The sequence below is a fragment of the Panthera tigris genome, chromosome B1, assembly GCF_018350195.1.
Source record: "Panthera tigris isolate Pti1 chromosome B1, P.tigris_Pti1_mat1.1, whole genome shotgun sequence".
NCBI lineage: Eukaryota > Metazoa > Chordata > Mammalia > Carnivora > Felidae > Panthera > Panthera tigris.
Genome location: NC_056663.1, coordinates 187,831,613 through 187,857,895, shown reverse-complemented (window position 1 = coordinate 187,857,895; position 26,283 = coordinate 187,831,613). Strand labels below are relative to the sequence as shown.

Here is a 26,283-nt window from a genome sequence, read left to right as displayed (position 1 = left end):
CCCTGAGAACTCTGCCCCTGGCTCCATTGACTGAGCGCTATCTCTGAAGGCAGTGCTTTCTTCTTTCATCCTGATTCCACAAAGTCCCTGCTCCCAGATAGCTGGCGATGCCCACATTGACTTTCCCCCTTCTAAACATGACAGATTTTGTTGAAATGTAAGTCTACCAATTTTATTTTGGTATCTCTTGAACTCATCTCTTCCTTATCTCCAATGCCTTAATTGTAGTTTGGGCTTACATCAGCTCCAGCCAGGATTCTTGGATTATAGAGCTGTTAAGTGAACTTCTTATTTCTGGAAACATAGCCCTGATCCTGTAACTTCGCTGCTGAAAATTCCTCAAGGACTCCTCACCTCCCACAAGAGAATCCAGCCTCCTTAGCCTCCTGCCTCTGCCTCCTCATCCAGTTTTCCTTTTTGGGCCTTTTCCTTTGTATTCTAACTTCTAGGTGATTTACAGTTGCTTCCCCTTCATTCCCAGGCCTCTGTCTCTGCCTCTGCCTTACTCCCTGCTTCTTCCCATTCTGAGCCCTTATTCTATTAACCAGCTTGTGCTTGTCCTTTACACCTGATTCATCAAGTCCACAGGCAGGCTTCCTTGACACAGCCTTATCAGTACCTTTCCTTGTTGATTTCATTCATCACCTGCTTTCCTTTAACATGGCACTCACTGAAATTTCTGCTCATATGTAAGATGCACCGCCCTCTACTCCCCAAAAGTGTACCACTCCCAATTACCTTGTTTCTGTTATATATGGTAATGATTTTGCATCCAATTCCAATGTAGGTGTGTGTGCGTGTGTGTGTGTGTGTGTGTGTGTGTGTAATTTCTCCATACCACCAAACAATTCTTTAACACCAGCTGGGTGTCCTACTACTTAACTCAATTCTGACCCTTTCTACCTGGAGATATAGCCAGATCCCACAGGTTAAGGGCTCAGTCCTACAAGACTGACCTCCCCCCAGTTCAGATGCTAAATGCAAGTCCAGGTGTCATCTGTGCTTCTGACTGATGGTGTTTGGAAAAGATAAACCAAACTGACAAACTCACAGCCAGGTTAAGAAAAAAAGAGAAAGACTCAATACAAAAAATCAGAAATGAAAGGGGAAACATTACAACGAATGCTACAGAAATGAAAAGAATCATAAGAGACTACTATGAACAGTAGACTGGATGGCCTAGAAAAAAATGGATAAGCTCCTAGAAACATACAACTTGCCAAGACTGAATCATAAGAAATAGAAAGCCTGAACAGACCTATAACAAGGAGATTGATCAGTAATCAAAAATCTCTCAACAAAGAAAAACCCAGGACCAGATGGCTAAACTGGTCAATTCTGCCAGACACTTAAAGAACTAATACCAATCCTTTTCAAACTTTCCAAAAAATTGAAGAGGAAGGAATATTTCCAAACTCATTTATGTGGCCAGCAGTACCCTGGAACCAAAACTGGACAAAGATATCACAAGAAAAGAAAACTACAGGCCAATATTCTTGATAAATATACATGCAAAATCATCAACAAATTCTAGCAAACTGAATCTAACAGTATATTAAAATGATCATACAACATGTCCAAATAATATTTATCCCTTGGATGGAAAGATGGTTCAACATATAAAAGTCAGTTAATGTGATATAACACAGTAACGGAATAAAAAGGAAAATCACATGATCATCTCAATAGATGCAGAAAAAGCATCTGACAAATTTTAACCCTCTTTCATCATAAAAAGAAAAAAAAAACCTCTCAATGAACCAGGAATAGAAGGAAAGTATCTCCACATAATAAATAAATGTATAACAAGCCCAGAGCTAACATAACGCTCAATGATGAAAAACTAAAAGCTTTCCTCCTGAGATCAGAAGCAAAGGAAGGATGTCCAATACTGACACTTCTATTCAGTATAGTATTGGAAGCCCTAGCCACAGAAATTAGGCAAGAAAAAGAAATCGGATGACTTGATATTATATAAAGAAAATCCTAAAGATCACACTAAAAAACTTTTAGAACTAATAAATTCAGTAAAGTTGCAAGATACAAAATCACATACAAAAATAAGTTGTGTTTCTATACACCTACAACTTCTCAGGAGGAAATTAGGAACAATCTCCTTTATAATAGCATCGAAAAGAATCAAAAAGAATATAATAAAAAATAGGAAATAATAGAATAGGCTTAATTTTGTGAAAATATTCATACTACCCAAAGTTATATGCAGATTCAATGCAACGCTATCAAAATACCAAGTGGTACTTTTTACAGAAATAGAAATAAACAATTCATATGGGACCACAAAAGACCATAAATATCCAAATCAATACTAAGAAAGAACAGGGCTGGAGGCATCACAATTCCTGATTTCAAAGTATGTTACAAAGTTATACTAATGAAAACAGTATGGTACTGGCACAGAGACAGACATATAGACCAAGGAACAGAATAGGAAGCTTAGAAATACATCCATGGATACACAGTCAACGGATAATTGACAGGGTGCGAAGAATATACAATGGGGAAAGGAAAGCATAGTTTCTTCAACAAATAGTATTAGAAAAACTGAATATCCACACTGAAAAAAATGAAATTCCATCCTTACCCAATCCTATACACAATTATCAATTCAAAATGGACTGAGGACTTAAACATAAGACCTGAAACCATAAAACCCATAGAAGTAATAAACACAGTGGAAAGACTTCATGATATTGGTCTTGGCAATGATTTCATGACTATGATTCTAAACGCACAGGCAAAAAAAGTAAATAAACAAGTGGTATGACATCAAACTAAAAGCTTCTGAGCCTCAAAGGAAACAATCAATGGACTGAAAAAGCGACATACACAATGAGAGAAAATATTTGGAAACCATGCATCTGATAAAGGGTTATCTCCAAAATATATAAGAATCTATTCCTTCATCTCAGTAGTAAGCATCTAACAACCCAGTAAAAAAATGGGCTGAAGATTTGAACATACATTTCTCTGAAGATATACAGATGGCCACCAGGTATGTGAAAGAATGCCTACCATCACCAATCATCAGGGAAATGCGAATAAAAAACACAATGAGATATCACCTCACACCTATCAGGATGGCTATTATCAAACAAATGAAAGACAAGAGGTGTTGATGAGGATGTCTTGGTGGGAATGCACAGCTGTGAAGCCACTGTATGGAAACCAGTATGGTGATTCCTCAAAAAATTAAAAATATAAACGCCATGCGATCCCACTTCTGGGTATTTACCCAAAAGTATTGAAATCAAGATCTTGAAGAGATACCAGAGTCCCATATTCATTGTGGTTCTATTCACGATAGCCAAGATGTGGAAGCAACATACATGTCCATAGATGAATGAATAGATAAAGAAAATGTGGTTTATACATGCGATGAAATGTATTACCCTTAAAAAGAAAAAAAGTCTGTAGTATGCAACAACATGGATGAAACTGGGGTCATGCTGAGTGAAAGAAGCCACCACAGAAAGACAAATATTATATGAATCCACTTATATGAGGTATCTAAAATAGTCAAATTCATAGAATGGAAGAGTGGGATGGTGGTTGCCAGGGACTAGGACAGGGGGAAATGGGGAGTTACTTGCTGACTGACAAAGTTTCAGTTAAGCAAAATGAATAAGTTCTAGAGATCTGCTGTACAACATTGTACCTATAGTCAACAATAATGTAATATACTCTTAAAATTTTGTTCAGAGGATAGATCTCATGCTCAATATTTTATAATAATAATAACAATAAATAGAAGTCTCAAAAAGCAAAAAAAAGTTATTAAACCACCAAATTCAAAATTTCCCAGGAAATAAGACCAAATTTCTTTCAGTGTGTCTAAAGTCAAATCATATACATATATATACATATATATATTCACATATACATTATATACATACACACACATATATATGTGTGTGTGTGTGTGTGTATATATATATATATATATATGTATATAAAAATTCTAAGACTTACCTCAAAACTCACAGCTCCATTGTGGTCCGTATCAAATGCATTAAACAGAAAATGCGCGTATGTTGTAGAGTCTGAAATGTTGAAAAGGGAGTATCGTTAATGCAGCAAGCACTTCAATATCCTACAGAAGACTGGCCTAGCATGCCCAAGGCTCCTTCTATTTGGAAAAATTTGCTCTGTCTCCTCTACTTGTGCTTTCTTCCCAGCTGCCCACCTTCTTCCAGTAGCGGATTGTGATTTGAGATTCATGGGAGTCAGCTCTCCACAACCCAGGGCATTGATGATACACATTCTCTGTAAGTTTCTGGCTGGAAATGCTCTGAACATATGGGAGTCTTGGGTGTATTCCCGGCACTAAGATGAGTAGGTGGTGTGAGGGCTAAGGGAGATGCGTCTGAAAATTAAGTGATCGTCAGGGGCTATGTCTACAAGTAAAATAATAAAGATACTAATAGTGAGACGCACGTGAGTTGGTATTTTTAGTGTTGTTATTGTGAATGTGTTCATCAGTTTTACAACTCAGATAAAGACGGGGACTCAGAGAGGTTGAGAAACTCACCTAACATCACACAGTCGATTAAGGAGCAACGTGAGACACAACTGAGTCCTTCTGACTGGAAAATCAGGCTAACCCATGGCCAGTGAAGTGGTCTGATGAACCGGGCAGTTTCTGTGGCCACCGTGGGAGTGAGTGGTTCTGAGGGTCCCTGGGCCCTGGGTGGGATTCACGGCTCTGGGACAGTCAGTCCCCCCAGCACCTCACAAGGCTGCCTGACAACTCTGAAGTACTCTGAAATCCAACGTTTCCACTTAGCTTGCTTCTAGTGGGTTTTCCCTCTAATTTTTCCTTCTTCCCCTTCTACTTTTTCTCTGTTGTCTCCCTTCAGAGCTTTCTGCTTTTCTTGGTAAAATTATATTTTTTCTTACTGTTTTCTTTTCTTAGTGCAGTTTTAATTTTTCAGTGCTTCTGTGTTTGACCCTTGATCAAATTTACTTGATTATTTTAAATGTTTCATCTCATGGTTTTAGCTTTTCCCTTAACCTTTTTTATATTAAAAAAAAAGTTGTAACCTTTAAGCTCATTGGTTCTAGCTTTTTTATCTTCTGTTTAAAATCTCCACTCTTTCTATTTTATAACTTCTAACCTTTATTTTTACTGGGCTTGAACAAAATTTCTATTCACCTTTTCCTTTATAAATTGCTTTTCTAAAAGCAGGTCTCAAGCACCCATGGCCCACTTATGGATGGTTTATCGTGAATGCTTCACCCAGCGGTAAATGCTATGGAAGCTCATATCTTTCATAAGGTAGACGGTACACTGCCTCAGTTTCTCAAAATGATGGTGGCGTTTTCTTTTGCCTCTTACCTTTAAACACAATACGAAAAACCACTTATTTTAGAACATATGAATCATCAACACAGTTTTCTATGAACTAAGCCGGGACCAAAAATTGGTTCTAAATAGTATGTCCCATCATTGTATCTCGAGTGGATGTTCACATAGTATTGATGAGTTGCAGAAAGAAATCCTTTTGAATATGGATTATAACCAAAGGTTTGGTTCTAATCAATTTAGTGCCATTGCTAGGAAGTTCCATGATAGAGTTATCAAGAACTGACAGCCCATTTTTTATTTACAAAGTTGTTTCGCTCTCCACGGTTCTTTGACACAGATTTCTTGAACTATTTAGTGTCCTATGGTGACATAAGTTGACAGGTGGTGTGTTAAACTTACTTTCGGGGGAGAGAGAAAGAGGTTCTGTATATTTTATAATGAGCTTCATTAAGCAGGTCTCCTGGTATCCTGTTTAGACAATCAGGGTAAATGCCTTTACCTTAGCAAGCAGAAGTCAACATGAATAATGGTTCAAAACAAACGATGTTGGCAATTTTTTTTTAATTAAAAAAAGAAGCTATCATGAACGTACAATTATTAGCCTTCTTCTTAAATGGGGTCACTCTAGCTTTAAAGCCTGACATGTGGGACATATAGTCTCGAGGTTTGCTCTGATGTGGTACAGAGGAATCCTTGTTCCTCAAAATGAACTTTGGCTGTTTTTCAAGCTCAGATATACCATGCAGAGAGCACTCATTACTACCGTAGTGAAGTCAGAGTGAAGTCAGGTTTGAATTTCAGGTCTCCCAAATTATTAACCGCATGGCTTTGGGAAAGTTGTTTAACCTCTCTGGGACTCAGGTTCCTCATCTACAGAATAACCACACCAGTATGTACTTCAAAGGGCCATCATAAAAAGATTAAATGAGATACCACATGTAAAGTGCTTACAATCGTCCCAGGCACATAATAAATGTTCAATAAATAGTATCTGTTATAATTATCCTTTCAAAGCCACCTGAAAGAAATATGAGTAATTTTTTTTACAGATATAGTACATTTCCACCTGAAGAAGTTCTTGTGTTCTTGTGAAATCTCTACTGCATGTCTAGGTGACTGACATTCTAATCTGATGCAACTTCACACTCTATAAAGGCCAATAGAAGCAAGTGTGTCATGAAGGGCGTTTCAGCTTCTGATGGAGTTTGGATTTTTTCTGACAGGCATTTGGCGATTGTGAAAGTTTCTGAAGAAGGGGAGTGATGTTCTGAGCTTTGACTAGACAAGAGGAAGGATCTGAGGCACTGAGAGCATCTGGCTGGGCACAGAGGTGGATGAATGAAGAAAAGGGACGCTGTCCACAAAAACTTCCATGTCAACTTTCATCTTATTTTTTTTTTTAAGATTTAAAAAAATATGTTCTTTTTTTTTTTTTTTTTTTACTTTATTTTGAAAGACAGCGTGCAAGCAGGGGAAGGCAGAGAGAAAGGGAGAGAGAAAATCCCATGCAGGCGCTGTGCTGTCAGTGCAGAGCCCCACACGGGGCCTGATCCCACGAACATTGAGATTATGACCTGAGCCAAAATCAAAAGTCAGACACTTAACTGAGCCACTCAGTCGCCCCTTATTATTGTTCTTTTTGGGTAAATATTTCCTAAGATGGTGAATAACTGGCATCCTCGATTCTAGATTTCAGTGCAATTTGGGACTCAAAAGATATAACATTGATCTCTCTTCTCTCCACATGACCTGATGGGCTTTCTTTGGCCACGTTTCCTTACAGATAACAAAAAAACAGTTACTGAGTTTGACACGTTGAGAATGCCTCAGTTTCTTTACAATCTTACTGGTGAAGTTGAAAAAATGTGGAAATTTTATAGTTGGGGGACAAAATTTAGGGATGCTTAGGATAGGAAGGTATCCTGGATTCTATGTAGTTATCTACATTTAACAAAGGTGGAAAATAGGAACGGGTACCATTAGTAACTTAGCTATGGTCACCTAGTTAGTTAATGCTAGAGTTGGTAACGACATCAAGACATTCCAACACGAATTCTGAGAAACAAAGGATGTTAGGAAGAATAAAGGATGCTAGAAAGAAAACTGAAGACTCCTTTGTTCCACATTTTATAGATGTCTTAAAAGTATTGTTCTACAACTTACAGAGGAACAACCTGAGGCCCGGAGAAATACACCATTTGAGTCATATGCCTTGGTGGTGACTCAGTCTATCCACAAACCCAGGACTCAACTTAGTCTAGTGAATTTAGCCCAACTATTTCCAGACCACACTGATAATACCAACTAACCCCTTGATTAAAAAAGCCATCAATGCACATACATTTCAGAGAATTTGAACAAATGCAGTTGGTTATTATGTTCCAGGTCTGTGGATTGAAATCAATCTGGTTGATTTTCTTCTTCCTACTATAAATCGCTACTCCCACTTGAATTCAAGCATAAGGTACAAAATTAGTTTAATGCATTTGAATATATGATTCATGCACTGTTACTGAGGTAAGGCAGCTTCGTATACATGAATAGTAGTTTCTGTTTAATAAGGCCTCTGTAAATCACCCTGAAAATTCTTAGAAATATTGTCCTAGGTACAAGAAGGATATGCAGTGAGTGGTGTTATCAAAAAAAAAATCTTTATACCTCTTGACCCCATCTAAGTGCCTCAAGAGCCTTGTATACAGTGACTGCTCAATAAATGTTTATTGGCTGAAGTCTTCAGACGGGAACTAATTCATCTGCTCCTTCTATAGCTATCAGGTGCCTGGTATAGACACAGTAAGTACAAAATCTCCACTACATGAGGAGGAGTAGCCCAGGAAACTGAACTTTCCATGAACTTTTAGAATGCTCCGTGAGCCGAGAGCTTCCCAAAGCTTCCACTGTACACGGAGTCGAAAAGGCATTGCTGTAACAAGACCAGTAACAGCTCCAACCAGCCATTCGTTTCCTCTCAGCTTGGTTTATAGGGGGCCCACTTTATTCCCCACAAACAAGTGGCTTCCGTTCAGGTCAGTTCTGCCGACATCCAGAACACCACACCAGTTGTGCTTGGAAAGCCATCTGGCTAAGCAGTAGAGAAAACTGAGAGCCTGACACAATACAAATTGTAGCAGGTTCTGTGGATAAGACAAAGTATTTTCCTGGAGGAAACGGTGAGACGTTGTGATTTATGGACCCATCATTGTTAGCGCTCATAAGGAGAAACCTGCTGCTTTTAGACCAAAATACATGGCTCTATAGAACCGTGAGCATGGCCATAACATGAATTTGTCTGCCATCAGAGATCATGTTCTTCCTCAGGACATTTCCCTTTTTCTAGCCGCTGCAAGATATAATTTGCATTGCAGTGTTAATTTCTTAGATTGTAAGTCATGATTCTTCAAGATATGTCACTTCCTTCAGTAATGGCTGGTACTTTTAGATTTATCCATTCAATTAACATGAATAATCAAAGAATTTTTAAGAAAGCAAAAGTGATTTTTCCTCAAATCCCTTTAGATTTGGTAAGAAGAATCATTTGCAAAGGATTGTGCTTAAGTAGATGTTCTCCAATGCCAAAATGCTATTTTTCAAATAAAGATAAATTTTTAATGTGGAACTCTATCCTATTTGTAGCATGTAATAACTTTCATTTGAGATAATAAAAAGTAAAGAATTCCTTTTGTGCTTGGTGCTTTGATATTACTGTTCATCAATATGCAGACAGACACTTAGATATAATGTAAACATGATTTTTCTTCAAAAACTCCATGGTTTTTAAATAACTTAGAAATATGTTAATGAAATGATATTCCGAGTTCTTTGTTAATGCAGACAATGGGCCCATTGCAATCTAGGCATCCAGCCCCATGACCAATAGCTGTCTGTGGGTTGTTACTAATGAGAGGGGGTAAGGGGACTGGTCCCGATGAGAGATCCAAATTCATGTAATAACAGGTCACCTTGTGTTTTCTCAGAATTCTAATTTAATTCTTTTTAAAGGGCCGTCTTAAATGAAAATGTCTATTTTGACAATTCATGCGTAAAATTGTTTTTAACCCCCTAAAATATCGAAAACCAAAAGAGAATCTAATTTGTGTCTGAAAAGAGCTAATATTTAAGTGTTCTATACTTTCAAAATGCCTTTTGCAAGTATTCTTCCGTTGTTCCGTTACAGCCACCATTTGAGATGCACGTCATTCATTCATTCATTCATGCATCATTCATGCATCATCCCTGCACGTTTTCTCTCATTTATACTATATGTGTCAAGGGTGATTACTTGTCAGTCACTGTCCCACCACCCGTGGATATGGCAGCAAATAAAACACAAAACCCTTTGGTCCCTCTTACTAGTGGGGAAAGAGACAATAAACAACAACAAAAATAGGTAAAATATGTATTATTAGGTGTTCTTGAGTGCTAAAGAGAAACATAAAGCCGGCGTGGAGAGAATTTAAGGGGTTGTGGTTTATGATAGGGTGGCTAGGGAAAGTCTTGCTGAGAAGGTTGCATTTGATTTTTTTTTAATTTTTTTTTATTTTTTTATTTTTGAGAGAGAGAGAGAGAGAGAGAGGGAGACAGGCAGACAGAGCATGAGCAGGGGAGGGGCACAGAGAGAGGGAGACACAGAATCTGAAGCAGGCTCCGGGCTCCGAGCTGTCAGCACAGAGCCCCACGTGGGGCTTGAAGTCCTAAACCCAGAGATCATGACCTGAGCCAAAGTCAGATGCTTAACCAACTGAGCCACCCAGGCGCCCCAAGAAGATTGCATTTGAATAAAAGCAAAGGTGGTGGGACATTGAGATGGAAAAATAATCCCAGGCAGAGGGACTAACAAATTCAAAAACCCTGAGGCAGCAGCATGACTGGTGTGCGGCGGGGACAGCAAGGAAGCCAGTGTGGCTGGCACATAGTGAGTCCTTTAAGGGGTGTGGGATGAAGGATGAGGCAGAGAGGGAGCAGGAGACCAGGGGTTACAACTTGTGGACCACTGTACAGGCTGTGGCTTAGGCTCTGATGCAACGGAAGGTTCCGAGTAGAGCAGTGACCAGAGCTGGCTTATGCTGAACAGGATTACTCTGGGCCATGTTAGGAAACCCCCCTGCTGGGGGAGCCAGAAAGAGTCAGAATCAGAGACTAGTTTAGAAACTATTGCAGTTACCTTGGCGTGAGATGATGGAGCTCCTTTAAGCGGGAAGCAATAAAAGATGATGACAAGGAAATGGATGAACTTCTCTGCACGTTGGTTTCCACATTTATCAAGAAGGCAGAGTCACAGCTAGGGGAGTTGGGAGGTGGGTGCAGTGCATGCCAGGGTCAGGCACGTGTTCGACGCCTCACAGATGGTAACTACTTCAGCCTAGGTCGGTTTACCTGGAGAGATTCCTTTCTATTTCCTCCCTGTTCATCAGCTGGTGTGGTTGTGCCTGAAGGTGCTCTTGTAATGCTGGGATTTGAAGCCTAACCTTCCCTGTACACCTTACGTCAACATTTCCCATCTGCTCCATTAAACTAGAACATTCTTTTGGACAGGTACCACACCTTATTCCTCTTACATTACCAGCACCTAACACATAGCTGGGCACACAAGAGACTGTGTAACAAGTTTGACTAGGCCTCCTGTTGAATGACCAAAGGAGAACCTGTAAGGTCAAATGGCAAATAGTTTCCCACTCATCCCTAACACGTATGTGTTATCATTATGCTTTCCTTGTTTATTTTCCATTTAAAATAATATTTAGAGGCGTGCATGGGTGGCTCAGTCAGTTGAACATCCAACTCCTGATCTTGGCTTGGGTCATGACCTTGGGTCGTGCGATGGATCCCCGCAAAGGCTCTGCACTGAGTGTGGAGTCTGCTTGGGATTCTCTATCCCTCTCCCTTTGCCCCTCCCCCCTCTCTAATAATGATAATAACAACAACAATATTATCATTATTACTATTATTTAGAGTGATATTAATTTTCTCAGATGTAGGGAGAGAGGTGATAGCAAGAGGCCCTAAAAGAGAAAGGGTAGAAAGAACACTAGGTGAGGTTACAGAAAAATCTAGATTCTAAGCCATACCTGCCACTTAGTGGATGCGTGACCCTGAGCAAACCATTTAGCTGCTCTAAAGCCCAAATTTCACATGTGAAAATGGATGATAATTATATTTGTCCTAATTTTCCGTGTGCAGAGAATCAAATGATACCTATAACGCACATTAAAGAGCTTTGCGGCATTTCTAGGACCAAGCCATCGTAGTCCAAAAGTGCTTGTGCATTTGATAGCCATAGTCTGAGGCACACAGTAATACAACTTTCTGCGTGCAACTGAAGAGTGAAATCCTGGATGTTTGACAACTTGTAAGTAGCTCACTTTTATGATATATTGGAAATTATACGCACTCGTATGCTGTGTATTAACTCTTTTACATAGCGATTAAAAATGTAGAATCATGCCATAAAAGCTTAAACCATACTCAAGATTGCAAGCATAATTCTAATGGAGAGTATGTTAACAAGTCCACATTTGCACTTACCTCCCTGTGGAAAGAACTGTGAGTAAATCTCTTTGAAGGTTTCTTCATTAACAACACCACTGGGACATTCCTAAAGAAAGTCATAGAGAAGCAATATGAGCAAAGTGTTCATAAAACTGATTTTTTGCACATTTTGAAACAGAACTCTCTTTGCTTTGCTGTGCAAAGCAGCACCAAGGAAGTTAACCACCCATCCATTTTTTTCAGAGGATAAAAGGACACAATAAATTTCTCTTTGTTCCAGTTCTCACAGAATGAAAAAAAATTACAGATGTAAAAATCTTTGCATATTATAAATATTAAAGCTGGTCTGACACATTAAAGAACACACTGCTGCTTTTAAGAACACATATGCTTATTATCAACAAGGTAAGAGAAAATTACATTGTTTTTCCTAGAGCAATGATTGCAAGATGATTTGATATGCTCTTTGTTGGATTTTGGTGCTGTGTTCCTCTGGCAATTTGCTGGACCCACATAATCTGTAGTTCAGGGAAAAAATGGTGTGCTCCATTGGCTCTAAAATGACCCAAGCAGGAATAGTTCCTAATTTCTGTCAACAGTTTGTTCAGGAGTGCAAAATAACATGGATTGTAACAAATGACCTTGAGTGAGACAGGACCTCAAGATATGTTTAATTTCTGGAGAGGAGGGTCTGAAAAGAGGTCTCAATGTAAAGATTTCCCTTTTGTGACCCATGGGTGGAGTTATTCAAGACCGATGGATACTGACCTTGGGAACTCTACTAATGTCAGATCACTGACCTGGTGGGACCAGAGGAAAAGGCTACCCCTCCCAGGGTAGATTAGGCATTTTCTACAAAAGGAACTAAAATCTAAAATATTAGAAGAGATCTGTGTTTGTGCTGAAAATGGGGACTAAATAAAGATCTTAAACAAAGACAAGGGCAAAACTTCTACTCCCTGGAGTTAAAGAATGGTCTGGTCAGGAATCTGATGTGCAGCGACCCCTCGAGCAGCGATCACTGACAATCATGTGATAATCTGACATCACGTCACATGTGGGATGTTAATTGTACATTGAATGTGTGGAAGTGAGAAGCTCTGTCCCATCTTTTTGAGCAGCTTCTCATGGACAGTCCCGTATTATCTGAGCTCCCTTGCTTTTGGACTCATGGTGCTCCTATGCTGCCTGGCTCTCCCCAGGATTCACGGGGGAGCATCAGAGGTGTGTTAACTTCCCTGCCTTTACACGGAATATTCCATGTACTTTAAATTTGACATTGTTCCTGGGATCCTCAAAAATCATCTGATGTGGTTTTAAAGCTTCTCTTAACCCTTAAAATCACTGTCCCCTCATGAATAAACTTGATTTATTAACTTGATCTTTCTTTATTCCAATGAGCCAGTTACAGCTGTAACGTGTTTTACATGAGAAGTTTTCTATTTTCTCTCATTCATTGGTTTGAAAGGTAGGGCCTTTGATATATGAACACAATTTAAAATAATGGTTTCAACGTGAACTTGTGTTTACAGAGCTTGTCAATGCATATTTCTCCCATTTGAACGTTAAAATAAACCTATAACTTAGGTATCTACATTCACTGAAGCAGAACTGGAGGTTCTGTGGTCAAGTTCCCTTTTAATCAGCTAGCCAATAGGGGAGCTGGAATGAGGGCTTGAGATTTTCCTGATTTTCCCACAAGATTTGGGATTAGATGACCCTTCTAAAAACAATCACCCCCAAGGACCTAAGAGGATTTGAGCAAAGAAAAGACAATCAAAAATGAATGAGAAGAGAAGTGAACTATTACAGTTAATTTTATGTGTCAACTTGTCTGGGTCATGATGCCCAAGTATTTGGTCAAACATTATTCTGGTTATTTCTGTGAGGGAATTTTGGATAAGATTTACAGTTAGATCAGCAAACTTTGAGTGAAGCAGATTGTCCTCCATAATCTGGGTGGGCCCCATATAATCAGCTGAAGGCCTAAATAGAAGAAAGTTGGAATGCCTGGGTGGCTCAGCTGGTTGAGCATCCAACTCTTGATTTTGGCTCAGGTCATGATTTCATGGTTCATGAGTTTGAGACCCACATCTGGGGCTCTCTTCTCTCTCTGCTCCTCCCTACTCTTTCTCTCAAAATAAATAAATAAATAAATAAATAACTTAATAGGAAGAAGAAGAAGAAAATCTAATCTCTTCTGAGCAAAAGGGAATCCTTCAGCACACTGCTTTCTGACCTGATTTGCAACTTTGGCTTTTCTAGGTTCTATGGCAGACTGCCTTTGGACTCAAACTACAACTTTTTCCTGAGCCTCCAGCTTGTCTGCCTCCACCGTCAGATTCTGAACTGGCTAAACCACCACAATCATGTGGGCCAATTACTTAAAATAAATCTCTTACTGTTGACATACACATCCCTTGCTTCAGCTTCTCTAGAGGATCCCAACTAAGATATAAATGAATGAACAATCAACGGCTACAACTACAAAAGGAAAAAGAAAATGGCGTGTATCTAGCTAATCACTCAAAAGTTTTGATTCAATGACTTTCAGTTGGCAGCAACAGAACCAATTTTAAGAGTAAATAAGCACCTTGCAGTCGGGTCCTCTCACACATGGAACTTGTCTTTTGTTATCTGTTTAACTCTGAGCCATCTGCTTGGGGTGGTAAGAGAGCAAATAGATGGCTGTGCCACCAGGTGGCCAACTTGTGGAAGGTCCAGCTAGAAACCTACCTGGGAGGTAGACTCCTGCAAGAGATGAAGATGGAAAGTAAAGGGCCATCTGCCCTCAGCAAACTTGTCAGCTGCCTTTGATCGCTAGATGCATTCGGTAGATATATCTTATAACATGAAATCAAATTTAGAAATTGGCTGTCTCAGATTGTTTGTTTTATGTTCATCACACGAATAAGTCAGATAAAACCCTCTCTGCCCTCTGAAAGCTCTTGGCCAAGTTTTTGGGTGGTCATTCTCACCAGGTGAATTTGTCTTTACCCATCTTGCATTCATTACATTAATTTACATCTTTAACCAATACATATTGTATGCTGATTATTCTCACAGTTCTCAAGGAATTGGGGAAGCAGCAGTATAAACAAGTCAAAGGTCTTGCCCTCATGGGGCCTACATCAAAAAAAAAAAAAAAAAAAGACAAAAGAGATAAAAGGAAATCCACAGAGTCAGGATCTTGTATTTGTTTTAAAGTGTTCTTATGGAAAAGCAATGCATTTTACGACCTTCAGGTGAGAATGATCAACTAACTTCTAGAGGGCCCAGTGATTTACAAAATGTGCAAACGATCTATTCTCTAACTTTTCCCTCATCTCTTTTGTGGAATGGTTTCTGCACAGAAGTAGTATCTCCACCTCTCCATCAAGAATAAATTTGATCAGGCGGTGTATACAACTAAATATATATGATCAACAATGCAGCTATATTAGTAGGTTAACTCTTGTGGCAAACAAGCCCCCAAATATAACAAGTTTAAAAGAATGTGGTGTATTTCTTGATCATCTAACCATCTAACTTGATGGTTCTCTCCAGAATCTTTAAGGGACAGAGACTAATGGAATCTTGGCCATCTTCATGTGGCTTCTAAAATCTGTGATTTTCTCATCCAGAAAGAGAAAACGATCATTGAGGAGTGTCTGTGGGAAGTGTTTATGGACTAGGTCTCTAAGTGCAGAGTGCTACGCATAATTTCCACTCTCATTTTGTTAGAAATCATTTAATGTCTACCCCAAACAACGAGACAAATCTCACGTGCCCATTCACAGATTTGGTGAATGGTTAGCAATGTTTGTCTCAGAAGCTTATTTGAAAGATGCTCCATGGGGCACCTGGGTGACTCAGTCGGTTAAGCACCTGATTCTTGATTTCACCTCGGGTCATGATCTCACGATTGGTGAGATTGAGCCCCAAATCAGGCTCTGCACTGACAGTGCATAGCCTCCTTGGGATTCTCTCTCTTTCCTCTCTCCCTGCCCCCAACCCCTGCTCTCTCTCAAAATAAATAAATAAACTTTAAAAAATGATTATTCTGTCAAAATGTGCTGTCCACAGAAAAAAATAAGGAAATAAAATAAAAATTGCCCATAATTATACCACTGTAAAGCTATTTTGGTCATTTATCTACATATATATTAATACGCCACACAAATAAAATTGGGACAATACAAGAATATACTTTGAATCTTATTATTTTTTTAACTTAACAAAACATCCGTAACATTTTCCGTGTCATTATTTTTAATGGCTGCGTAATTATGTGTCCACTGAATTTCCCATATTGTTGGATATTGAGGGGATTTTAGCATTGGGGGACTATATAGGAATAATGATGTAATTAATATTTTAGCACATACATCTGATTGCACCTATAGTTCTTTTTTTATGAATAATCCAGAAGGAGAATCATGAGACCAAAAGGTTTAAACCATTTTAAGGCTCTTCATATGAACAGCCATATTGCTTTCCGGAAAGACTGCATCAATATATACCACCACTGCTGGTTTAGGAGAAAGCTTCACATCTAGACAGGCTGCTGACCAGAATCACATGGGGATTTGACATGCTCCAAATCCCACGACAAATAGCAATGATTTGCTTCCCTTGTGAATCTAATCATCATTCTGGAAAATACCAGTGGACATCAGGCATTTATACAGATCCCTCTGAGGGACAAAGGGATGTGTGTGTTTTTTGTGCAGATGAGGATGCATTTTTTTAAATTAATGGTTTTTTTATTATAATTTTTCATTTTTTTTAACGTGTATTTATTTTTGAGAGACAGAGACAGAGCACAGGGCAGCGAGGGGCAGAGAGAGCAAGGGAGACACAGAATTCAAGCAGGCTCCAGGCTCTGGGCTGTCAGCACAGAGCCTGCCGTGGGGCTTGAACTCATGAGCTGTGAGATCATGACCTGAGTCGAAGATGGGACGCTCAACCCACTGAGCCACCCAGGCGCCCCGATGAGGATGCTTTAATGGCAATCTGCTGAACCACATTACTGCAGTCATAACTATGTATCGAGCACATATTCAATGCCTTCTTACATACATTATTTCTTCTAACATTTTCACTAACCCTGAAAGGTGGTGATTAGAGATGAGGAAAGTGAAAGTTGAGAAATAACAATTAAGTAACTTGTTGGAGTCACAGTTTTACAGACTCATCCATTGGTTAATTCTTTCAACAAATAGTTATTTAGAACATTCTATGCCTCAGGCACTGTTCTAGGCACTGAGGAGTTTAAAAAAGTTCCAGTTTTGCTCTTATAGAATTTAAAGTTCAGTGGAATCAAACTCATACTTCCCTAACCTTTAATTGTGATGTTGTCTTGCCTTCTGGATTATTATCTTTTTTTTTCTACCAGGATTTAAGAAATGGCCTTCTGGTGAGCCATCCATGTAAACAACTTACTTTGGGAAGACGCACAGTGGTTTCTGTTCCCAGAGACCACCTATCATGGTTGTGTTGAAGGCAATACCATGTAAAAGGAAGCCATTCAATCAAAACTGGGGATATTGGTTACAAATATATATATATATATATATATATATATATATATATATACACATGTACACACGCACATACACACACACGTATATAGTGAATTACACTTTGTTTGATTTGTGGCAAAGGTTGTGTTTCTCTTTTTTTGAGAAATCATTGCCTTTAGTCCAACAAGGGTCTGTATACCTTCCTCCTCACCATATACAAGTTACTCTAATTATGAATGGCTAGACACTAAAGTGCTCTGGAAAAAGTTCCAGTGTTTAGGACAGGTTAAATGAACTACTTCATCAAGTGTCAAGGAGCTAGAGTTTCCCGGCAGTTTCTGGCTGCCACATTAATCTGCTATGACCAGCGAGATGTTCCTTTATTGCTCCTTAAACCCTTCCCTATGATATGATCAGTATGCAATAAATGTAGATTGAGATTTTCTTACACATAACTGCCATACATTTGTCAGCTGGTGAAAAGACACTTGCCTTTTGGGGCCTTCCAGATGCATTCCTTGATGATCCATTTCAATTCCTTTGGATAGTGTCCTGATACACGTGAGGGCCCAAATCAGTTGCAAATGTATGATGAGTATTTTGCTACTGCTAACGTCAATGCTAATGAAGTAGTGATTTTGATAACAATTAACATGATGATGATGGTGATGATGATAAGCAAATACGTCCGAGCACTTTCTATGTTCCAAGCATTGTATTAAATGCTTTATGTCGATAGATGCTAGCATACCTCCATTTTTCAGATAAGCAAACACCCTTCAATACAAAGTGACCATTAGAAAATGGCAGATTAGTCTCTTGATCAGAATCCAGAAACGTGAATGTTTAGGCAACTTTAGAGAAAACCCAGTTCAGTGATTTCATTTTATTATTATTTTTTTTAATGTTTATTTATTTTTGAGAGAGAAGGAGAGACAGAGTGTGAGCAGGGGAGGGCCAGAGAGAGAGAGGGAGACACAGAATCCGAGGCAGGCTCCAGGCTCTGAGCTGTCAGCATAGAACCTGACACAAGACTCCAGCTCATGAACCGTGAGATCACGACCTGAGCCAGAGTCAGACGCTTAACCGACTGAGCCACCCAGGCGCCCCTCAATGGCTTCATTTTAAATGTGAGGAGATGAGGCTGAGGTTATAGGAATTGCCCGTTAGCACACGGCGGGCTGCTGAGCCTTCTTGCATCTGGGTTTCCTGAGGTCTAGGCTCCTGCATGGATTTCAGAAACCCCTTCATGTCCAAACAATAGCTGGCATGTTCTGCCTGGCAGTATTTAGAATAATCTAGTGAAATGCTTGTGCTTCTGGGCTCTGAACTTAAGTATAACTGGATTGAACCCCTATTCTGCCACTGCAAAGCTATATAGCTTCGGATAAATGGTTTAGTCTGTGTCTCATTGCCCTCCCCTCTAATATGGGGATAACGATTGACATCAGTGTGCTGTTAAGAGAATTAATAAGATACTGTATGTTCTGTGATTATCTTAACGCCCTCTTTGTATATTTGCTCATTAAATAGGAGTCGTGAGTATGGTAGTAACAATCTCAAACTTGGTAAGCAGAACTCCATTACACACAGTCAGTGTAGCATCAGTGCAGAGATACCAGAGTTAACTGGTATTCATCAAAGTAGTTGAACCTAGTATAGTTCAGGTCTGACATAATGCAATGAGCCTATAGGGGCTCCTGGGTGGCTCGGTTGGTTAAGTGTCCGACTTCAGCCCAGGTCACGATCTCACAGTTTGTGGGCTCGAGCCCCGCGTCGGGCTCTGTGCTGACAGCTCCGAGCCAGGAGCCTGCTTTGGACTCTGTGTCTCCCTCTATCTCGGCCCCTCACCTGCTTGTGCTCTGCCTCTCAAAACTAAATAAACATTACAAAAATTTAAAAAATGTAATGCAACGAGCTTACAGCAAATATGAGTTATGTTTCCTCCTCTAGCACTATAAATTGAACCAACTCCAATATCATCAGGGTTCACCCTCAAGGGCAGGGAAATACTGCAACTGTAGATGACAGCTGAGAAGAATAAAGGCCATTATATTGGAAATAAATGTTAGTAGAACCCCAGCGAACTTTTATTCATTGATTTAGAGAAAAGTTGCCCCTAGACATACTTAGATGAGTACGTTAGAAATACAGCAGTCCATGAAACATGTTGGGAACGGTGATTTGGAAAGAGATCCATGCATGGATAGGAAATTGCTAAAGGAATTATTTTCTTTTTAAAAATTTAAAAAAAACGTGTATTTATTTTGAGAGGCAGAGTACGAGCAGGGGAGGGGCAGAGAGAGAGGAAGACACAGAATCTGAAGCAGGCTCCAGGCTCCCAGCTGTCAGCACAGAGCCCAATGCGGGGCTCCAACTCACAAACCGTGAGATCATGACTTGAGGTAAAATCAGACACTTAACCGACTGAGCCACCCAGGCGCCCCTAAGCATCCATATGTTTCACCAACTCTCACAACTACTTCTGCTGCTAAGTAGAGTATAGTTGGTGGCGGCAGTGAGGTGCTTCCACTGAAAATCCTCAGTTTCTACCAACAGAAATGTCATGGCATCCTTGTTTTTTCCGACAGCTGTTCTTTCAGTTATTCTCCAGAGGAAGTCGACTGACACCAGTTTGAGAAGTAGCATCGGCAGACTGTGGACAGAATTACACAAACAGAACACAAAGGCTGGACACCGGACACTCAGATCAGAGCAAAGAAAGAGGAGGGCTCGTATCACTACCCAAATCAGGTGAGTCTCCATCCATTCATTCCTCTGGTAAGGAGAGCTGGCAGTTAAGTTGGCACTTCTTAGAGGAAGTTACCTTCTTAAGCAGTACACTTCCTGTTACCACACTTAACGTGACTGTGCGCAAGGTCAGAAGCAGAGACCAGCAAGCATCGGGACGCGTAGAAGGATTCAGGGCGACAACTCAGGAGATACACAGAAAGGGAACAGCTGAAGCAGATAAGGCAAGGCGGACAGGATTTCATGTGTGGTAGACTCCAGGGCGATTGATCAACAAGTTCTTCCTGCTTCGGAACATGTGGAAAGATTGCATTTGATGGGCCCCTAATGGTTGGGTGGGACCACATGACACATTCTGTCCAATGAATGGAAAGGAGAAGTGACACTGTGATATTGTAATGTATAATAAGAAATATATATTTGGTCTTTGTCCCTGGCACAGAGCTGCTAAAACCATTGGATTTTCCTAGGTTGAGAGAGATAAAATCTCTCCTGTTATGTTAATGAGGTGACTTCTGGACCCCACCTGACAATGGGGGGCTGGTCGCCCTGGGAGCCAGCCATATGATTAGAAGGTTGGAACTTTCACTTCCACATGTCTGACATCTGGGGAAGGAAGAGGGGCTAAAGGTTGGGTATAATCACCAATGACCAATGATTTATTCAATTGTGCCTATGTAACGAAGCCTCCATAAAACCCCCAAAGGACAAAGATCAGAGAACTGGGTTAGTGAGCGTATGGAGATTTGGGGAGAGTGGCATGCTTGGAGCTGGCATGGAAACTGTCCTATGCATCTCTTCTGCCTGGCTGTTCGAATTAAGTTGGATTGTAGAACACCAAGATGGTGTTGGAGAATTGCCTGGTAGTGTGGGGAGTCTCCCATAGGGGAATTCCTGATCAATTCCTGATCACGTCAGAATTGTGATCAGACCATTTTAGACACATCACTTTTGGGAAACAGCGTATAATTGCAGATGCCAGACGTGCCAGAGCTCTCTTTTCTTTCTGCCTTGGCAATCATGTGCAAGATGGTGGCTGCTCCATTAACAAAAGTCCTTAAAGGACATCTATGAGCAAAATACCCTTGCTGAGCAGAGATGAACATGGAGAATGAATGAGAAGTACATCTTTTAACATTTGTAGTCACTGCGATTCTGTTACTAAATAATATTCTGACTGATACACGAGGAGAGGACAGAAAAGTCATTCTTCCCTTTTCCATAATAGCTAAATAATTTTATTGGTTACATGGTGAGGAGGTATTTGAAATTTATCTGAGAACTTACGTGTATATACTTGTTTATACCTAAGTGAATTTAATAATAAACTATGAAGTTTTTATTTTGAGTATGAATCCAACAGTTTACTAATTATTTGCTATTTTACAAAGTCATAATTTAAAACTACTTTCAAATAACCACTATGTTTACCACATGGACTCTATTAGAGTTAAGATTCTGGTGCCTGCAGTGCTCCCAAATCAGATAAGAAGACTCCTTACAGAGGATGCTTTAACAAGTGTATTTTTGTCCAGCTGTGTTCTATGCTACAGATATATCATAACATTTGGGAATGATATACTAGCTTTTTATTTTCTTCATTTTCAAGATGTGAACATCTCAAGCTGAGTTATAGCATAATTGTTTCATAGCCAAGAAAACTGTTTATCCTTTGAGATTTTCTTTCGGATTTCCCATTGATTATTTGACTAAACTGTTGAAAGAAAACACCACACCACCTCCCGTAGGGATTACTTTCACAAGACAGAATGAACTCACTGATACAATAAGTATGAAGGATGGAACGTTTCATTTTCAGCGATCGGCAATAAGAAAGCATGACTCTTTACGTATTATTGTGCCCTGTTTAATTCCTAATCCAAATGGGAAAGCATACGTTCTTTTAAATTAAATTCCACTCCTGGGGCGTCTGAGTGGCTCAGTCAAGCATCCAACTTCGTCTCAGGTCATGATCTCATGGTTCGTGGGTTCAAGCCCACGGTGTTGGGTTCTGTGCTTACAGCTCGGAGCCTGGAGCCTGCTTTGGATTCTGTGTCTCCTCTCTCTCTGCTCCTCCCCTGCCAGTCTTTCTCTCTCTCTCTCTCTCTCTCTCTCTCTCTCTCTCTCTCTTTCTCGAAAATTAATAAACCTTAAAAAAATTAAAAAAATTAAATTTCACTCCCCACTTCCCTCATTAGGAATGGGGTTGCTCTGAAAAGTCATTCTCTGAGTAGCATGACAATTTAAACATGCCCTGGCATTTCACAACGATAGGGGAATTTCAAAATTTAAATGGTGTTATGTCATGACTTGTACTGTTGATAGCCCCAGATTCTATATGTGGAATTCTCTGTTCCCCTGAGACTTGGTGAATACCCTGGAGGCAAGGATTGATCTTTATACAACCCAGCAATGTTTAGAACAGAGAATATTAAAAATGTTTACCTGGAATGGATAAACACTCAACCAGCTCCTAGTTTTTTTCTTTAAGTAGGCTCTATGCCCAAAGTAGGGCTTAAACTCATGACCCAAAGATCAGGAATCCCATGCTCTACTGACTCATCCTGCTAGCTGCCCCTCAACTAGCTCTTAGCTTTTAAGAAATTAGAAAATAAATTTGCTCTGGGAGTTTCCTTGAAAAACTTGAGTGCAAATTTTTGGAACCCCATGCACTCCCCAACATTTTGTCCCCTGTAATTTGCCTGTTCTTCTGTATCCGGTTTGCTGAGGAACACTTTTGATGTCTTGTGCTGTGTTACGCGAAGTCATCTCTTTCTTTTATACACACATCCGTCTGTAACCACCACTATGGACAATTAAATGGTTACGAAGAATTTTTGAGATCAAAATCTTGTTTCCACTGCCCAACCCTCATTACTGCTTATCATAAACATGTTCACAGAAATTAAGAGGTCAGGGTCAGGGAAAAAAAAACACCAAACTTATTTCAACAAGAATTGTAAAATCCTTACCGTAGTCAACCATCGGGCTGCAAAAAGCTCACTTAAAATAATAGGTTGGCCCTTCAGTTGATAAAAGTTGATCACTAAGAACTAGAACTGGTTTTAAATTTCTGTTCTAGTGTCATTTATTTTTTCCCAATCGAAGTTTCCTCACCTGTAAAATGACCTCTAAGAAATACTGACATCACATGTAAAAAAACAACTGAAAATTAAAATAGACACTGTATAAAAAAAGAAAAAAAACATTAGGATACAACCAACATGATGGGTATATTTTGCTGCTTTCAAAATTTGCATTAAGAACCTTCTGTAGTCTCCGAATACACTCTTTGGGTTAAATATAAATTTCATATCAGAAAAAAAAAAAGGTGGAGAAAGACTTCTCTCCATAATGCTGGAAAAGAGATAAGTGCTGGGTGAGAGCAAAGATTCAATTCAGGGGATGACTGGGTGGCTTAGTCAGTTAAGTGTCCGACTTCTGCTCAGGTCATGATCTTGTGGTTCACGAGTTCAAGCCCTGTGTTGGGCTCTGTGCTGACAGCTCAGAACCTGGAGCCTGCTTCAGATTCTGTGTCTTCCTCTTTCTCTGCCCTTCCCTTGCTCACGCTGAGTCTCTCTCTCTCTCTCTCTCAGAAATAAAAAAAAAATATATATATATATATAAAAAAAGAGATTCAATTCAGCTACTTGAGCATAAGGATATAGGTACATTCTGAGCCCAGTGATGTTCCAGTCATCCAGGGTGAAGGAGAAATCCCAGGCACAAGGCAAATTTTCTCCACACCTCAAACTCTCTTCTCTAAGTATAAGGAAGAGGGAAAAGACAGATTTACAGTTTAAAACAAAACAAAACAAAACAAAACAAAAAACCCAAACAAACAAACAAAACAGCTCAAGTTCCAATTCTGCTAACAAAGATTTCACTGAAATATCCCAGGCTCTAAGTCTCAGTCAATGAAATGTAGAAAGTAATAGAATCTTATAGTGAGGAAATGATAACTCATTGGCATTGTGTATATAAAGATCCTAGCACTACTCTAGAAACTGCAAATATTGGTATCTTTTAACATTCCCGAAGTCACTTATGCTCATTTTGCAAAAATTAAGTTGCCCAAATTTTGCAAGAAAAGGCTTTCTGGGATCAGGCCCAAGTTTTAAACGTTTATTAGAATGCATGAAGTTATTTGATTTAGGAGTCTTCAGAAAAGGATTTCCTCAATTACATGCAAAGAGAGAGTTCCTTTGGGCAAGGCTCATTTTGTCAATTCTGACACAGTTAAGTTCTGCAGGTATCTAAAACCATTGTGGGGGAGGAGATGACAGTGCATGGGGAGAAGTCCTGAGTATTAGTTTTCTATTGCTGTATGAAAATTTCCAGAAACTTAGTGACTTAAAACAACACATGTTTATGATCTCAGTTGTGTGGGACAAGAGTCTGTCGTGGCTCGGCTCTGTTCTTTACTCAGGGTCTCACGCTCCACATGTCGGTTGCCTGGTTCTCCTCTGGGCCTTGCGGGGCTCCTCTCGGCCCATGCAGATTGTTGGCAGAATTCTGTTTCTTCGGGTTGTAGGACTGAGGTCCCCTTTATCTTGTGAGCTATTCGCTGGGTGACTTGCTTGGCTTCTTTCTCCTGAGTTCAAATTTCCCTTATCTTTGAAAGGGGCTCATGTGAATAGATCAGACCCACAAGGATCATCTCTGTATCTTAAGTTCAACTGATAGGGGATCTTAATTACACCTGTAAAATCTCTTCAGGGCAATAACTTGCTTAGTGTTTAGTTGAATAACCAGGAGACAGGTATCATGAGCAGGGCCATCTTTAGAGGTCTGCCAACCACAGTCTGCTTCTTGTCAATGTGGTTTCACAGCAGTTTCTGCCTAACAGTCTTTTCTACAGGAGAACTCACTACTTGGAACCCTGGTTTGACAACACTGGAAAGGAATCTACCCTGTGTAGGCTGTGTTCAGCAGTGTAGAGGACCAGCAGTGACTGCAAAATTGAATATTCTTTTTATGAATGTTGTGAATAACATTCCATCTGCTGAGGGGGTGCCCTGCCCTTATTTATTTCTGCTCTATATCACCAAGGTCATTATGCAGATTTTATGAATTGATTAGATCACTTTCAAAATGGCATGACATCAGCCTAACGATATTGAAAAAAGAAACACAACTGAATAAAAGAAAATTCTACTTAAAAGAAATGTGCAATGTTTCAACTGGAAAGAATAAAAAACTAAGATGGTGACATACATGTAAACATAGAGACGGATATGTATGGTTGTAAGAGGATGGATTTTCTGGAGCTTCGCAACAACCTTAGTCTCATTGTCCTCACCTACCGAATTGGCTAGATTCTGGCTCTTTGATGATTTCATAATGCCTATCATCTCTTGACTTCCTTTGTGAGATCACACATTTTCCTCATTGTGTAAACCATTTTGCTGTATTGGTTTGCAGTTACTTGTCAAAAACAACCTAAGTAATGACACTGTTGTCATTTTATTATATCTGTTTACAGAATGGGAAAATGAAAATGAAAATGCACTTTATTGTTGGCTGGCAAATTTGGTAGAAGTTCGACGGGACAAAGAAGTGTAATCTAGAGATTGCATAGACGTGTGTGTATGTGTGCATGTGCTGTTGATTAGATTTGTCTAGTCTAGATTTTAGAAAAACCTGTTTTAAGATATATTCAGCTTTGAGACACTGCCGAGTTTGCAAGATGAACAAAAGCAGCCTTTCACAATCACCCTCTGTCTGCTGGGCACTGAGCCAGGTTGCATAGTAGATGTGTGTTCTCATTAATTCCTCATAACAGGTAAAGGAAGTAGACATTTTCTTACATGGTCTGAAAGAAATGAGTTCAGAGAGGTTTAAGCAACTTCCATAAGGTTAGGCAGATATTCAGCCCTGGGACTGGGATTTGAACTGGTGTTTGACTATAAAGCCTTTGTATCTTACTAAGCTGCCTCTGTGAAAGGCAAGTGTAATGATAGAAAAGAAAAATAAACTCATGGGGAACTTTTATCCAATATTTTTCAAATCTATTTATTCGCACTCAAAAAAGAAACATCATCAATCATTTATTCAACAAATATTCCTAAAGTAGCCTGTATAGTCTCCACCCATTTGGAGCTTACCGTCTATGGAGAAGTAAGGCATTATTCAAATATTCACCCAAATAAGTGTCATATTAAAACCCATGAGGCCAAAACAGCATGAAAAATAAAACTACTTTTCATGAATTAA

General features: G+C 39.5%; 1 protein-coding gene across 2 annotated transcripts in view; it reads right to left on the bottom strand.

The window, feature by feature from the left end:
* KCNIP4 (potassium voltage-gated channel interacting protein 4) overlaps positions 1 to 26,283 on the bottom strand; it is a 223,432-nt gene that overhangs the window by 20,373 nt on the left and 176,776 nt on the right. The window contains exons 2-4 of one of the 2 annotated variants that reach the window (XM_042982752.1): positions 18,294 to 18,317; positions 11,849 to 11,918; positions 3,991 to 4,061 (exon numbers count right to left, since the gene is read on the bottom strand). In XM_042982752.1, the coding sequence (XP_042838686.1) occupies positions 3,991 to 4,061; positions 11,849 to 11,918; positions 18,294 to 18,317 (165 nt within the window). The remainder of the gene's footprint in view (positions 1 to 3,990; positions 4,062 to 11,848; positions 11,919 to 18,293; positions 18,318 to 26,283) is intronic. The other variant, XM_042982751.1, reaches the window with a different exon arrangement.